Source organism: Phoenix dactylifera, chromosome 7 (assembly GCF_051530095.1).
Source record: "Phoenix dactylifera cultivar Ajwa chromosome 7, Ajwa_hap1_PhDact_Kaust_v1.1, whole genome shotgun sequence".
NCBI classification, from domain to species: domain Eukaryota; kingdom Viridiplantae; phylum Streptophyta; class Magnoliopsida; order Arecales; family Arecaceae; genus Phoenix; species Phoenix dactylifera.
In genome coordinates this window covers 3,414,903-3,432,114 of record NC_143196.1, presented here as the reverse complement: position 1 = coordinate 3,432,114, position 17,212 = coordinate 3,414,903, and the positions used below count along the sequence as shown (strand labels likewise).

Genomic DNA, 17,212 nt, shown 5'->3' with positions numbered 1-17,212 from the left:
GTAGTTCCACTTTCCCGGTTCAGCGACCGCTTTCAACGGAACCGTCACGAAACGCGCTCGCGATACAAGGACGGCACCGTCGTCCACCCACCTATCTCTCTAACGTCCGTTAACAACTCCGTCCGCCAGCCGCCTCAAGCCATCAACACTCAAAAAAAAGAAAAAAAAGTCCCGACTCTTTTATGAAAACCCCACACGACGATTCCCCAAATCAATTAAAAAGACGATCAATTGGACGGTCCAGATTTAAGGATGCCAAACCAATCCTGTAGTCCAGCGGAAAGATGGAGTCCTTTTGTCTTTTCTGTTCCCAATTATTTTTCCCGTGAAAAGCTCCGCATAAAATACCTCCGAGCGACCGCCAACCTACCATTCAACTGCCTCGAGATTCGTTATCCCAACTCCCAAAGCTTGGATAAGCGGCAGATGCGGTATCCCGCATAGACGAATTCATCCGTGGCGTACGACGATATGTTTTCTAGGGGAACGCGGAACGGACGTTGGCGGTGGGGGTACATCGGATTCTTTCTCGATTTAAATAAAGAAAGATAAAAATGGGCACTCTGGTTCGGGTCCGAGGCTGGGCGGCTCGGGTGACCCGAGCCTATCGCTTCGGGCCGAGCCGGGGCATCTTCCTCTCAGTTCGTTGAAATTTTCGCACGATATCTCTCCGCTTTATCTTCCCCCCCCCCCCCATCCCGCACGGTCCGAAAAGCCCACCCGCATCCCCTTCTCTCTCTGTGTGTCTCTCTCGTCGTAGCTCCGACGGCCATTTTCCTCTTCCCCTCGGAACCCTAACCCTAGTCCGGGAACGGACGAAACCCTAACCTTAGCTCGAAAGGGCTCCTATTCGATCGCCATTAGCGGAGAGATCTCCGCCCATTCGCGTAAGTCCCGCTCTCTTGTTCTCCAAATCCCCCAATTTTTGCCCCCCGGATCGTCCGCCCGCGTCGCCGGACGATCAATCTAGGGCTTTGGCCTGTGTGCTTGCGGGATTCTTTGTTTCAGTTCGTTTTGCTGTTTTGTTTTGCTTCGCCGGCCGAATCGGGCGAGTAGATAGGGAATTTTGGGCGTTTGGGCTGGATTTCGTCGGGGGTTGTGGAGAGGGAGCTTGAGTTTTGCTTCGTGGGGCTGGGTAGGTGGTTCGGGGTGGGGGGAGTGGGATGCGTGCGGAGCACCTGTTCTAGGGTTTGGGTGATCTCGCCCGTTTGTACCTTTGCGTGATTCTGTTCATATTGGAGGGGTAAAAAGAGGTATTTCTTTTGGGTCTTCAATGCTTAGATACGCCCGAGATTTTGATGCCCGGGTGTTGATGCACCAGGTGGAACGTATATATGTGGGTTTTGGACTTCTTGCTCGAGAATTGGTTTGGAAATTAGTAGCGGCTAATGATCATGTGGGTGGCTCTTGGAGCCCGGGTTTTAGATGCATTAAAGAGCTATGCATGAGAGGTTGAAGTTCTACTTACCATATAATGGTTTTCTTTCTTTCTGAGGATTTGGGTAGCTCGTTTTGAGCTTTACTTGTTACTGATATAAGCTGTTTTTATGTGGGGAGACATGATTCTTGATGACGATGTCTTGTTAAGTGGGTAGATGAAGTGTTGATGAATGGAATCTCAGGCAGACGTATAAATTTTTGGAAACTTAAGCATCTTGACTGAGTTTGATTCTTTAAGCTCCGGGGCTAGCATGTTTGTCAAAATATTGTCTCTCGGCTTTATTTCCCACAAACTCACCTCATAACTTATGGCTCATCTTCTTCTTGCATTGGTTTGTTGCCTTGCACTGTGGAACGAATGAATTATTTAATATTATTACGTAATTTTAAACTGCATCTCTCCAGCCAACATATTTTGTGCTAGCATTTCAGGAATTAGTCTTAAGAAAAAAATATCTCAAAACTGTGTGGTGTCCATTTTAGTATCTTCAAAGGTGTCAGAGGTAACACAAAATCATATCTCAAGAGCTGAAGATTAGAGCAACAAAATCAAACTGTCTTCCGTCAAGGATCAGCATTGACCAACCTTTTTGTACATGAAAGCTGTTAATTTGGTAGGACCTTTTTTATATGAAAGCTATTAATTTTGTTTTTAAGAATGGAACATTATGTGATTTGCTAGACTTCTTTCATTCCATCATATGGTCTGATAATGGATTTAAGGGTTTGCCATTATTTTTTTTCTTTTTAAAGCTAAAGAATGGGCAGATAAATCTTGCAGATTAATTAACCTGCTCTTTTTCCCTCTACAGATTCATATGAACCTCTTATCTGTGCGCCGTTTTGTTGCATGAGTACTTCGTTCTCACCTTTTGTACTAGATTCTTGTGTCTGTCTCTTTATGTATGCCCTCTGACAGTTTTTCTTTAAGCTATCATTGTTTTATGTAAATGTTAAATAAATATTCTGCCTTATGAAAAGGCTACCAATTTATTTAAGCCATTTTCACCTAAATTAAATGCTCTTGGCAATTACTGTTCTAAGTTTAAACTGTTACAAGCCTCCTAGTACCGAGTTATTGTTTTTTAGTTTTATTCTATGACTTAACTTTCATGCCCATGAGATATTTTTTTGACAAGTTGTAAGGAAACACTTGATATGAAGGGACAATGTTAAGTGTATCCAAGTGTCATTTCTTCTTCTTTAGTAGTTATTCTATTTGTATTTTTCTGGCTGCAGCTACATGAAAAGTTCGGTGACATCATAATGCCCATTTCATGACTTACTACATGTATTCTTTGTTTCTTTTGTTCATCTTCCATAATTACTGAGCCACCACCTGATTTATGTGCCGTATAACTTTGCTCAGAGGAGTTTTGTTATATTATCTATTCATTTTTAAATCAATCTATTCACAGGGTTGACATCCTGAGGGTGCACTTAAGAGAAAGGAAGTATCTTACTGTCAGGACACCTGTCATATACTGCATGCTTAATTTGTAGACAATCTGAGTTATAAGGCTTGGTTGGTCAAGGCTGGACTCTCTATGCCTGGGAATGAAATTGCTGAAGAGGTCCACAACTTCTTTGAGCAAGACAAACATCCCAGAGTCGTCAATCTGAAATTGGAAATGGGAGTTGGCCAAATTTCAATAGCAATTTGCAGGCTGGAATTCAAAGCCAGGGCGAAATACCCCTGAATGTTAATTCAAAAATTTCCACTGCTCAGTCTATAGGTATGTGCCTATTAATTTCTCTCTTGCTTTTGTCCCCATTAGAATCTGATTCCGCCCCTAATCATTGCAACCCTTAAACTTTGAGCGACATTGTGGTCATACTGCAGCTTGATAAGTGGGTCATCTTTAATACAACTGTAATCATGTATAACTGTGTTTTCTTGTTGGTCTGTCCTTAAATGAATGAAAGAGAAGTAAATAGATATTTTGCCCTTCTGCAAAGCATACCTGTTTAGTTGGTTATGAAGTAGCTTGTTTCTTCATGTTGTTTTAAGAATTTTTTTTTTTTTATTGGTTTATCATCTTCAGATTCTGAGACAGGAAATACCAATCTGTCTTCACAGCCTTTTGGTGTGATTTTCACTCAGACAAATCTTAGTCCATATTTTGGTAACAGTCAGCCTAGAGACCAACAGTTAGGTTTGAAAGGATTTATGCATGGCTCTCAAGATACTCAGACAAGGCCTGATCAGTCAAAGTTTTTAGAGGATAACTCTTTTTCTGATAGACATAATTCTATATGTAGAGGCTTAGCTACTTTTAATCCACTGCAGGGGAATGCTCCTCAACACAGTTCAGGCCTTATAAGAAATTCAGAAACACCAGAGTTTGCCCAGGCTCCTGTAAATTTTGACTTTCGTCGCAGTCAACAGCAGCTCGTTAGGAGCCACCTCCTAGGAACATTACAACCTCATCTAAGGCAGCACCCAGGTTTTAACAACATGCAGTTGTGGCAACAACAGTTGATGTACAACAAGCTTCAACAACTTCAGAGACAGCAGCAACTTCAGCAGCTGGATCAAGGGGCAAGGCAGCAGAGTCTGCTCAATCAATTGTCTTCTGCTGCAAAGCCAGCAGCTATCAATCAGTTTCCTGCTCTTGTTAATGAAATTCCCATCAATGATGCATCTAACTATGTATGGCCAAATAATTTTGTGGGAGGTGAGTCCAAATCACCTGGCATTCCTCAGATGTTTGTTGCTGGTAACATGAACTGCACACAGCCAAGTGGCTCTCCTGCCATGCAAAATTTGACAAATGGTATGATGTTTCCAAATGACCAAGGCCAAACAATTCAAGCGATGGGGTTTGTCCCACAGCAGCTTGATCAGTCTCTGCGTGGCATACCAGTCTCCAGCAGCAGAGGTTCTATGAATCAATACTCTGAGTTCCAAGGGATGCCTAGTGACAATATGGATATGATGACTAAGACACTTGGGAACCAACCAGAAAAGGCGTCTATGCATTCAGGTCCGCTTAGATCTTTTCAAAGTGGTCAGAGTTTTGCTGAACAAGCTGGTTTGCAGGATAATATATCAATTTCTACACAGAGCTTTCAAGAAAAAAGTTTGTTTGGGAATGCTTTGGTGCAGAGTGTAAGTAGTGGTGTTGCATCAGGAAATTTTCAACAACCAAATCATTTGCAGCGCCGTTTTCAGCTCCAGAATTTTCAAGGTATGCAGGAGCAATCTGATTTGTCAGGTGACTTGCATGAAAAACCAGAAGCACAAGTAGGACCTTCTCATGATGCAGCAAGTTTAGATCCGACAGAACAGAAGATCTTGTTTGGCACTGATGATGATGACAATTGGGGGTTTTCTTTTGGAAAGAGTGTTAACTCTTGCACAGGGGGCTATCTGCAAGGAAATTCATTGGACAATGATTATTGTGGTGCATTTCCATCTGTCCAGAGTGGCAGTTGGAGTGCCCTTATGCAGGAGGCTGTACAGGCTTCTAGTAGTGACACGGGGCATCAGGAAGAATGGAGTGGCTTGACTTTTCACAAAACAGAACCCTCTATTGGAAACCATTCAGCTATATCTAATGACAATGGGAAACAGCAAGCAACATGGAATGACAATAACCTGCAGAACACACCTTCTTTAATTTCAAGACCTTTGCCTTTGTTTAACAATACTGATGCAAGAACAAGCCTTTCTACTGCCCCTGGTTTTCATCATTCTTTTACATCTACATATGAACAAAATGATAGAGTACCAGCTGAAGCTTCCCATGAGTCCTTCCAGCGGTCAACTAGAGAAACACAGAACAAGCAGTCTTTTCATAATCAGAATCAAAAGCAGTCCCTTGAGGGTGACCTCCAATCACAAATGCACACAAATGACGGTGTTGGGGCTGGGCAAACACATGGGCAGTTGGAAAGCAATTCATGTTATTCAACAGTGGAGTCTAAGTCTCATAACATGCACGGTGTTTGGACTCACCAGCAAAACATGCCTTTGTCAAATACTGCTAGTCAATTAAGTAACAAGCCAGATGGCTGGAACATCCAACATTCACTGGGTAATGATGGCGCTAAGTATGGTCAAAGGAATAACACAAACAGAATTATGAATACTGAAAGGAGTTGCGATGGCAGTATGTGGAAGGTTGGTGGAAATCAAGTGACTTTGACAGGTGGATCAGAGTCTGTGAAATCTGATATTGGCAGTCCCCAGATGCGAAGTGATGCTTCCTGTATGGGTAATGTAACTAGTGTTATGAATTCGAGCACTTTGAAATTGAATCAGGAAATGAATCAGTATCTATTTAATAGACAACAGATTGACCGTGGAAAACATGTTGCCCTTGATTCCTATGTAAATTCTGCAAATGATGAAAATTTGGGAGGAAACCTGTATAATAAAAGCAGTGGATCACAAGCTTGGGAAACAACCAGAGATAACGCTGGAAAAGAATTGGTTGAGAACTACGATGGCAAGCATGAACATTCAAAGGTGGCTTCAAATGAAGTCTATAGGTCAAACCATTCAAATCTTGGGCAGCATGGCAGTAGTGGAGGTGCTGCAAGGGAGAGCCCATTGTCAACTGAAGATGACTCCCGTGCTTTGGGTAGTGGCAGCCAAAAATCATTCTGTCAGTCTGGTCAACAAACTCGTGGGTCCCACATAGTCGAGTATCATCAAATTGGAAGTATGGGGATGAATGTTCAACCTTCTATCCTCCCTTTGCAGGCATCATACCCTCAAGGTCTGCCTCGATCAGTGATCCAAGGATCAAATCAGGAGCAAAGATATATTGGGCACTCGCAGTTTGCCGGCCCGGCTGTTTCGAATAATGTCATTGGCATGGCAAAGGTACTGATGTATTTAATGTGCTAGTTGATTTTATAACTGATGTCATTTATACTTCATCAAACCTCTTTCTTTCAGGTGTTAATGACACTTCTTCATTTACAGGGAAACTTAACTAATTTACAGAGAAGTCCAAAAGGAGCAGAGGACATACAATCTACAGGTACTGTACCAAGCCATGACTCTTCTGGGTATGCCTCCTTTGATGGATCAACTGCTCAAAATTCTCATAATAAAGGAATTGGTCAAACAAGGTAACTGGTAGCTTGAGATATTGCTATTTAATTACATTGTTATGATCTCTTCACTCCTCGTTTCAGATGTCTACATGCATGAATCTTATTACTGGCATTGAATATAGCTCCACTTCTTTTACTTTTATGTTGCTCATTTGATAAATATATCAATTATGCATCAGATCTCAATGATATTTTTGTATGAAAACTTCCAATATGTCATTTGAAGACTTACCATCCTTTATGTCTTCATTTATCCATTTCCCAATTTTTCGGGGATAAGCAACTTGTCATTGCCAGGATGAGAGCCCATTTCTGGCTGTGGTATTGGCCATTCCTTATATTAGGTATCTTTCTAAATAGTCAAACCAATCTGATTTATTGCAGTCAGGATATGCTTGAGCTTCTTCACAAGGTGGACCAGTCAAGGGATGTCAAAGCTATTGCTACATCTGATGTACCCGAAGCAGCTGCTTCTGATATCTCTGCTTCTCGTCCTCAACTTGTTCACTCTTCTGCCTTACAAGGTTTTGGCTTAAGATTGGGTCCACCATCACAATGGCAACCAGTTTCAAACCAGCCTTCTCAGACTTCCTTACATGAGTTTAGTAGTAAGCAACTTGACCACGAATCGAGAAATAAAGATCGAACATGGTCAGCTTCTACGGCTTCAGTTCAACCTCTGCCTCATGAAGCATCTAAAATAGAACACTGGGACACTAGATGCAGTGTAACCGGACAAACATGCAGGGAAACCTCACAATCATATAGTCATGTCAACTCATCATCGACAGCTGCTTTAGATCTTTCTCATGCGGGATTCCAGTTACAGCAGCAGTTGCAGCAACACCACATGTCTATAGCATCTGGAAATGAGACAATGGAGTTATCTGCAAAAGTTTCTCTTGGCAGTCAAGCCAATGTAAATTCATCCATTAAAAATGTTCCTCTACTTAGACAGCCAAATGAATCTCATGACAGAGTTTTAGCTGATCAACCTTTTCAGACATCAGTGCCTAATCTGGCTGGAAGAATTCCACCTTTCAGGCTTGCTTCCTCTGCTGATACTCATGCACCTCCTGCTTCACCATTTTATTCTGCACAGACAGATCATTCCCAACCAATGGATGCAGGCTTTTCTCGTACTGGACATTCAGGCCAGCAACTCCCTGTAGTAGAACCTGGATCAGGTTCACAACCTTCTACATCAGGGATGCCTCAGCAAGTTGGCTTCTCAAAAATGTTGCATAAAGTATGGACAAATGTATCAGCTCAACGTCTAGCAGGCGTCCAGCCTCACAAGCTTACTCCTGCTATACTTCAGTCGGTGATTTTATCAAGTAACAACAGGAATGCAGGTCCTTGGCGCCCACAGAAGGTGGATGATCAAAAACAAAAGGGAGAAAATGCTCCATCTGAGTCTGGTACATCTTCTGTCAAATCGCCACAAGCCATCTATGGAGACGAACATCCGGTCATGGATAGTTCCTTGCAACAACTATCTTCTGAGGGGTTGGATGTTGCTGCTAAGACAGGCATTGCATTCCAGGGGCAAGAACCCATGCGAAAGCATATGTTAGAAGGAAGTCCATGCGAAAACATCGCCACAGCATGTAACTCACCGATGGTACATGTTCCCCTTACAAATGCTGCATCTTCTAGTGGCGATGTTGGGTTGTATTGGCACACTTCAGTACCTTCAGATGTTAACCAGCAAAATTACGCTCTGTTGCATCAGATGCAAGCCATGAAAGGTGCTTATTCTGATCCAAGCAAGAGGCCCGGAAAAAGGCTTAAAGGGGCAGATTTTGGTTCTGATGCTTCACGGATGGACTGGAAAGCAGTTCAGGGGCTTGTTTATGGACAGAATGCAGCCTTCAGGGTTCCTGCAGATAGTGAACTGGGTGCAACTTCACACAGGTCATTCGCATCAGATGTTAAAATGCTCAGCTTTGCTTTAAGGGACAATGAAGAGAGAAGTGCAAGCACATGTTCCCAGATCCCTGGTAGAGAAGCATCTTCTCAGGACATGCACATTGTAGGATGTCCTGATCTTCAAACTCACATTCACTCTTCTTCTGCATGTTCTGCATCAGGTCTAACAGGAGAAAGCAAGCACCCGCAAATTAGTCCTCAGATGGCACCCTCCTGGTTTGGACAGTATGGAACCTACAAAAATGGTCAGATTCTTGCAATGTATGATGGCCAGAGGACTATAAAACCTGCCACACCGCAGTTTAATTTCCCCAAAGCTTCTGGGAGCATGGATAATAGTACCATAGTAGCTCAAAGAATGGATACAGGTCATGCTGGTGGTCTTGGGCGAAGTACATTATCTACGACCGTAGCTGCCAATGAATCATCTCCTAGTTGCCTGCCTGCTGATGTCATAGACCATGATATAGTTCCAAGAAAGAAGCGTAAAAGTGCAGCATCAGAGCTTCTACCATGGCATAAAGAGGTTACAAATGGTTCCCGTTGGCTGCAGACTATCAGGTGGTCGTTTCCATCAGTTTCAACTTTGTTTGATAAGTGCTAGTACTTCATTAATTATTGATTTACTTTATTTTTGCCTTTTCCGTTCTTGGGAGCAATGTGATTTTGTTTGCGATCTTTCTAACAAGCAAATTTTTGAAATTGTGTACAGCATGGCAGAGCTGGAGTGGACTCAAGCTTCCAATAGGTTAACTGAAAAGGTTTGTGAGTTGTCCATTTTGACTGCTATTAGTTCCTATATTGTAATCATATTCTTTATATCACTCAATTCTGATTATAGGTGGAGGATGAAGCTGAGATATTAGAGGATGGTTTGTCAGTGCCTCAACCAAGAAGAAGACTAATCCTCACAAGTCAGCTAATGCAGCAGCTTCTTCCTGCTATACCGGCTGCAATTCTTAAAACAGAAGCAACTTCAGCTTATGAAAGTTCAACATATTATGTTGCTAAATCAGCACTACTAGATGCATGCAGCTTGATTGATTGCTCAGGAAGTGATTCCTGCATGCAGTTAGACAAGGAAAATATGTAAGGACATTCTTAGAAAATGAGCAAATTAGTATGTTTTGAAGATGTTAAATTGCTTTGTCTAACATATGAAGTATGGATAATATGCTAATTTTAATTGCTTGTTTATTGGAACAAATGTCATATTGATGCATTTGTTTTCTACGGAACCTTTGATAAAAACATGGCCATCTAAAGGCAATTGTTTTCCCCCTAATTTTGTAGGATATCAGAAAAACTTGAGACTTCGGAGAAAGTGGGAGACAACATTTACTCCAAAGTTGTCGAGGACTTCATTGGAAGATCGAAGAAGCTGGAAAGTGAATTCTTAAGGTACGAGCAATTTTCAGTGCATGGAAAATCCTCTCTTGCCCTTTTTGCGACCAAGTTGATACTCTCTCGTGATTGTATTAATGACTACAGGGTCTCTGTTGATGTGCCATTTTTTTCTGATTAATCTATATATATGTATATATTGGTTCAGTCATTTACTTGGCCTTAGCTGTTTGGAAGTTTAGTATTGGTTTTGCTGCTATTGATATCTTTATAATTAGATTAGACTGACTGTGTTAGTCATGGAACATCTGTAAATTTCCATAGATCTGAGATCCCAGTACATTTTAATATAGCTTCCTATCTGTGCATTTTTCCCTTTTTTTGTAGATGACTTGCCAATTTGATCATTAATCGATGTGCTATGACATTTTTTATCCTTTTGGCAAGATTGCTTGTCAGTTCTGACTTATGATCAAATTTCCCATTCATCATGGGCCCATGTACTGTTTCGTATGGGTGCATACTCCTTGGAAAGCACTGCCTGTACCATCTTTATGGTATGAGGGTGCCTAATTTACCAGGATATGTGCCTGTATTTCAGTATTTTAAACCCCACCTGTGTTGTTTGATATTACATTTAATTATTACAAAACTTATTTGTCGAATCTTTAGCCTTGCTCTCTGACTGTATTCCTTGGTAACAAATTTTTGAGTTGCAGCAATTGTCTCAAGCATGTGGATATGACTTCATTTTCTTCTGAAAACTTGGGGTTTTAACTGAAGAAAAAAGAAATCTTTAAGCTTCTAAAATACCGAGAACCTGGGTAATTGTTTGTATTTCTTTCTAAAATGGTTTTTAAAATCTGAAATTGATTGCTTAATCTGAAGTTAAGCTAGCCAAGGATTATCAATGCCAACGTTTCCTCATGTGAAGAGCGAGAGGCCTAATTTCTTGAAGCAATTTAAGGGTGATCAACTATGCTTTTATTCATGGATGGTGATGACAGAGGATTATATTATTAAAGTTATGATTAAATGGTTTGATGATAGGTTAGTGCATGGTTGTCTAAAAGAAAAAAAAATTTCCAATTTTGAACTATGGCTCATCATTGTCTGTGTATGGTCATTCGTGTGTGGCAGTTTTGAAAGGATGGCTGCATTTTGTTTGAGCATGGATGGAAGTTCTAGCCACATATATCATATTGCACTATGACTAGGCTTCGGAGGAACAAACTGTTATGCATGCTATTTTGTTTTCACTTAATATCTGCATGTCTTCTATTTTAGAGATTTATATTAAGTGGTGCTTTTGGTAGACATAAGTAGAGAATAGGAATGATATTATTTGTGGATTTTGGTTTACTCTCTTATATTGGAAAAGAAACTGAACTGTGTAGATATTGCTTGAAACGGGTAAGTTTCCACTTTCCAGTACCATGAGCAATTGCTCTAATCCTGTATTATATTTATAATTTGTACCAAGAAGTCTATTTACTGCTTTACAAATGCTTTACTGCATTGCAGGTTGTTTTTTCCTTATTGTGTTCCTGCAGCAGCCTTGACATTGATTCAGCTATCCCTCATATGCTCTATTCTTTACCTTATAACATTTTGCCTTGCCATACGAAAAAGAAAAAAAAAGCTGAGCATGTACTGTAGAGCAATAAGTGGGTGTGACTATATTTCAACTAATGGTGAGCTTCGGAACTAAATGAGATTGAATATGTAGTATTGTTTGGAGATAACATGGGATTTTATAAAGACGTGATCTAATATGTAATTGGATTAGGGAACAGATTGCTTTAGAGAAAAGTAGCTTGAGATGTTCTTGGGGAGTCCTGAGGCAACGCTGCAGGAGATGGAAAGAGAAGATCTCCAAGTTTCAACCAGTGATTATAAAGAAACAAGTGCAAACTTATGTTCTTTTTTCTAGTATAAAAGAGAATTCAAACACTAATGCAAGTGACCTACCGAAAGAGAAAAGGCACCTGATGTTGTATAGAAGGCGAGAAAGGTGCTTCCTGAAATTATTAAGGGTGTGTTTGTAATGATTATCTCTTGCCTTAAGGTGATACATACATCTCAACTGCCTTTTTGTGCTCTTCTTAGGTAAAGGAATCCACAATGATTTTCCATATTTGGAGCGCAAAATCATGTGCCACACAGGCAGCTAATGTAGTATCTTGATTAGATCCAAAGGGTTTAGAATCATTGGTTTTTGGTGTTTGTGTGTGTCTTTGTTTGTAGCTGCAATTCTATACTTATTTGCATGGAATTCTGCAACAAATTGGAGTCTTGAATTCCTAATTATTGTGAGGTAATTTCTCAACCCAATAAAGTGAAAACGTAAAAAAGAGGAAAATACTAGAGAGAGTCGCTTGCGCTTTATTTCTTAAACTGAAAATTACAACCATTAGATATATATTTAAAAATCATTAAACAATTGTTCGTTACTTTTTCTTATGAGTGCTTACCGATACCGGTTGCCTAGCGGTAGGGTATGGTACAGTATTGTGCTGTTCCATGCTAGGTCTGTATTGATATAGCCAGAGCTAGTGAGGGAGTAGAGGGAGAAGGAAAGAGAGGAAAAGAGAGAAGGGAGGGGGAGGGGGAGAGAGATAGGCCGAGAGAGGGAGAGAGAGGGCTTTCGAGCCTCCTCTCCTTTGGCCGCATGAAAATAGGGTCAGGGCCCTTGTTTTGTTGAAAAGAGAGGGAGGGAGGGAGGGAGAGAGAGGGCTTCGAGCCTCCTCTCCTTTGGCCGTGCAATAGCCAGGGTGGAGCCCCTAAATCTTCCTTTCCATTGTTTCGCCCGATTTCTTGAATCGGGGGGGGGGGGGGGGTGCGTCCCAATCCACCCTTGGTACAGCTTGGTACTCTGTTCAGTGCGGTACAACATTCTTTGGCTGGACGTCTCTTAGAAAGTTTTTGTTGGAAAAATGAAAGAATCAAAACAACAAAATCTTGAGAAAACTAATACTTCCAACAAAAATTAAACAAGAGAGGTGAAAAGGGAAAGTGTCAGCCACCGAAGGTGGCATCCATAATTGTGAGCAACCCCAATCTTATGGTTTATTGGAATTACTTGAGTTTCAGTAGAATTTAGGGACCAATGATCAATAAATGAAATATAATTTGGTGTTACTTTTTCAAAGAATGTCGGATTCTGGGGATGCTAGAACACAAAAATTTGAAGCAAGCATGCTATTGTCCATTTTTTATGAGTTTACGGGTGGTGCTGCACTCTGATGGTCATGCCATTATTTTGCAAAAGTGTCGAGAAGACGGACATGGACAGCATGCAAATTTGACACAACCTGTGTTTCTTGTGGTATTTGATAGGGCATGAAATAATCTCTATAACTCGTGAATAGGACCAGGAGATATTTTTTTTTTTTTGCATTCATTACTTTATATACTTCTGGATAGCGGGCATGTCAAACGTTTGAGGAGGATTGAATTGGTAGTTGGTGAAATCTACTGAGATTTGTGTGTTTTTTCTTTCCTCTCAAAAGTCTGCTTTTCTAGGTGCTGTCACCTTGGAAATGGTTGGAGAATCTTTTGACTATGATTGTTAATATGACTAAGAGGAGGCTTTTGAGAGGATTAGGAGCTTTCAATTGCCAACAACATGTTTATATGGGAAAGACGAAAGAGTTTGTTGCTTGTGCATGTTGCATATCTGAGAGCTGGGTGATCTGTCTACAATATATAAGTGGATTAATATCAGGTTTACCCTGCTTAATCTTTATTTGGAGCCTTCTTGACAACAGAAGGCTTGGATAATGTTCATGCGTGTATGATTTTTTGTTGTGACTTCTAGCAAGTTAGTGGAGAACTTCTATGGAGATGCTTTTTTTTAGGGATTTCTGGTTTGTTTTATGTACCACATAGGATCGTGGTTCTTTGCTCTTGTGGTCCTTTAATAGCTGTGCAATTCTTTCGACTTCCAATAGTAGGAATTTTGACATGTTGTCCCAACTAACTAGAACTTCATTTGTTGGGGCAGCTTGCGATTGTCATCCATCATAGGATGTAATTCACTAGATCTATGAACTTCTTTGGTCCACTTAGTATCTGCTTTGATTGTCCGAGGTTGAGGAAGTCATGTGCTTCTACAATGTTATATGATTGCATTGTTTGAAACTTGTGCTCTAGAATGTTGTTTGGAAGATGTAGCATGTTAGAAGTAGGCAATAGTTGAAAGTGAGCACTCAGTTGCGGAGTTCAAGAATTGCGCACATGCACCAAGAAAAGATGTACTGATGAGAAAATTGATTAAAATCCTATGGTTGTATGCAACAAGAAAGAGGTGTTGATTCATGCTTCATAAGGTGAATGAAAGCTGAAATGGATCTGAAAAAAACTTGCTTAAATGGAGGATTTAGCACTTTGAAAGGAATCAGTGGTTAAGGTTTCCGTAAAGCTCATATGAATCTGAGAAATTTTGTATGATCAGATTACTTAGAGATCCCAACTCTTCTGCTATTGTTGTTTCCTGACAAATAAAGGAACGGAAATCCAGAGGACGCTTGTGCCCATGGGCAGTATTTTTGGGGATCTCCTTTTATAAATTGTGAACACTGCTTTGTTATATGCTTTTTAGAACTTGTGGATTACTCGATTGGATAAATTGAAATGATTTTTGTAGATAAAGTAGAACTTGGCAAGTGCGGTATATATGACTGGATAAATGACTTCGATTCATCAACTTTTAACTGCTTGGAATTAGGTTAGTACTGCCATTTTTTAAGAACTTTCTGGTTGCTTGTGTGCATAATGTATGGGATTGATTCAAGAAGAGAATTTATTCAATGGGTTTGTCTGATCCTATCACAAAATTAAGTGGAAAGAGTATTGTTGTCTGTGATTTCATCAACAGATATTCACTTGTTTTCTCTTTTCCAATATGTTTTTTAATTTATGCAATGGGCAGCATGATGCACATGATTGGTTGTGGAGGTACGAGTATTTGATGGTTACTTGTGATTTGATTATATGTGATTGCATTTGATAGGTTCAAGTGACAGAAGTATATGCTGGATGCTTATGGTTCTCATTTCATAAAGCGTTTTCTATTGGTCTTTTGCTTTTTCAATTTTTTTTTGAAGTATAGGGAAAGGCACAGAGCATTTGATGGTTACTTCTGATTATGGTTCTCATCCGATAAAAATATGTTCTGTTGGTCTTTTGCTTTCTTTTTCAATTTTTTGATTATAGGCGAAGGCGCATATGAACATGTTCAATTCTAGAGGGAGTTTTCTTCAAAAAGGACTAGTTCTTAAGGGTGTATTTGATGGATGACTATGATTTCATCAGCCAGTTAAATACTTAGGTTCAATCACTGGATGTTTTGTTATCATTCTCATTTTCTAACTTTATTTGTATTGATAATTATGTATGCAACTTTCATCGGTTCACTAGGTGGTTGAAGGCAGATAAATGCAATAGATGTATTCAATCAAACATGATCTCTCGCTCTCTCAATTTTTTTTTCTTTTTTGGGTTTACCATGCTTGCTGCAAGTATATCCACAAAATCTCCTTTTCAATCTTCCTTTTACATGGAGTTTTAATTTTGGGAATATATGTCATGTTGATATATTTGATCCTTCCATCTTCTGTTCCAAAATGTGATGTCTTTGCGCTTGAAGCTATGAAGGAGCCTGCGGATATCCAAAGATCTCTGTTATGTCACACTGATTTTCCTTACTGCTCTTCTTAAATAGTTTCTCCTTATTTACCAGGTTGGACAGGAGGACCGCCATGTTGGATGTACGACTGGAGTGCCAGGAGTTGGAGAGGTTTTCCATCGTCAACCGTTTAGGCAAGTTCCATGGTCGGAATCACACAGATGGAGTTGAGAGCTCATCGACTTCTGAAAATGCCCTCCGCAAAACATTTCCACAAAGATATGTTACTGCACTTTCCATGCCTGGAAATCTTCCAGAGGGGGTTTTCTGTTTGTCTCTCTAGATCATTTATTAATTGATTTTTTTTTTTAACCCCTGCCCCATTCTTTTCTACTCCCCATTTATAACATTCCATAGGCACATACATGAACATGAGACCGGGGGGTTGGGGCGCGGGGGAGGAGGTAACGTTCCATATATAATATGAGGAAGCTGAGGCAACCTCATAGAGGTGCCCGCCTCTGAAACAAGTGCCGCTTGTGTTCTCTTTTGCCCGAAGCACAGGTCTCTGTATATTCGTGAAATTAAGGTAGGTTTGGTCTCGCATCATTTTCCGGATGGAGAAGAGTTCAGCACCATTATATATTTCTCACATCATTTTGACTCAATATGGATGAATTGAAGAGAGTGGGGATTGAAGAACTCTTCTCGCAGAGAACCAGTTCTCTCGGATATTTTATTGATATGCAATAGTCAATTGAATTCTTGTATAATGTATTAGTAGCATATACATGATCACTAATTTAGGCACTAAACCCCAATTTTTGAAATCATAAAAGAAAACTTACTAAAATTCTTAAGACCTATAAACATATAGATTTGGTGAAAACTCAGTGTTGAAATATTTGATTTTTAGATTCTCTGATCATGAGCTCTTTGGTGCAAATAAAATTAGCTATTATACTTGTCAACTATACCTTGGACTACATTGCCTCGTATGCAACAATTTCAGCCGTCCGACAAGCTTTGCTTGTGATTGGATGCTCTGGTCACAGTAGAAGCATGATGGAGCAACTGAAGGTTCCTAGCAGGTGATGTTAGTCATATGTAAATCACTGATGAAGGTTCTATCACATCCATTACATTATCTTTGTGACTAATGATGCATATCCTTGTCTGAAATACTGGCGCCCCTGGAGCATATGGTGACCCTGCCACCCAAGCACCAGAATATGAAGATGCACCCTAAGCATTCATCTCTGAGGTTGTATAAGAGTTTAAGTGGTTTCATGTCATATCAATGGTTCAATGTCCCATTTCAAAGCTACCAATTATTATTGGGAAGGAAACCTGATAGCAGATTGGCCTGCAAACTTGTGGTCTCCTTACAAGGGTGAAGTTGACTGGATTGGGACCATTCCTCTAATCTTATATATTGACTTTGGGGTGGGTGAGAAAGTTGCTGGATTTAAAGTTCTTGAAATATGATGGGGATTTTGAAAGCTCCATAGCAGAAATTTGGTGCCTTTATCATGCTTGTATCATCCGAGCTTCTCGGGTGGTAATTTCAAAATCATGCAAATATATATATATATATATATATATATATATATATATATATATATATATATATATATATATATATACAAAAAGAAAGAAAGAATAAGGATTACTAAAAATCAATAAATGTTATTTTTCTGAGAAAAAATTAAGGAAACAACAGTAAAAAATATTGAGTTATTTATATCTAACGATACGAAAAACAAGAACAGGATGATATAAACAGTTAATGATCGC

At 40.0% G+C, this 17,212-nt stretch overlaps 1 protein-coding gene across 5 annotated transcripts; it reads left to right on the top strand.

Moving 5' to 3' along the window:
- Positions 1-659: 659 nt before the first annotated feature.
- LOC103709238 (uncharacterized) lies at positions 660-16,185 on the top strand. 5 transcript variants are annotated; one of them, XM_088700977.2, is made up of 10 exons: positions 696-887; positions 2,859-3,176; positions 3,731-6,274; positions 6,377-6,525; positions 6,895-8,513; positions 8,604-9,003; positions 9,155-9,203; positions 9,284-9,531; positions 9,736-9,843; positions 15,530-16,185. In XM_088700977.2, the coding sequence occupies exons 3-10, from the start codon at positions 3,899-3,901 to the stop codon at positions 15,756-15,758; spliced, it is 5,178 nt and encodes a 1,725-aa protein (XP_088557103.1). In that variant the 5' UTR covers positions 696-887; positions 2,859-3,176; positions 3,731-3,898; the 3' UTR covers positions 15,759-16,185. The 5 variants fall into 5 exon arrangements, with proteins under 5 accessions (XP_008792707.3, XP_088557103.1, XP_008792711.3 ...); XM_008794487.6 differs by having other exon boundaries at positions 703-887; positions 3,486-6,274; XM_008794485.6 differs by having other exon boundaries at positions 660-887; positions 3,486-6,274; positions 6,895-9,003.
- Positions 16,186-17,212: the final 1,027 nt, after the last annotated feature.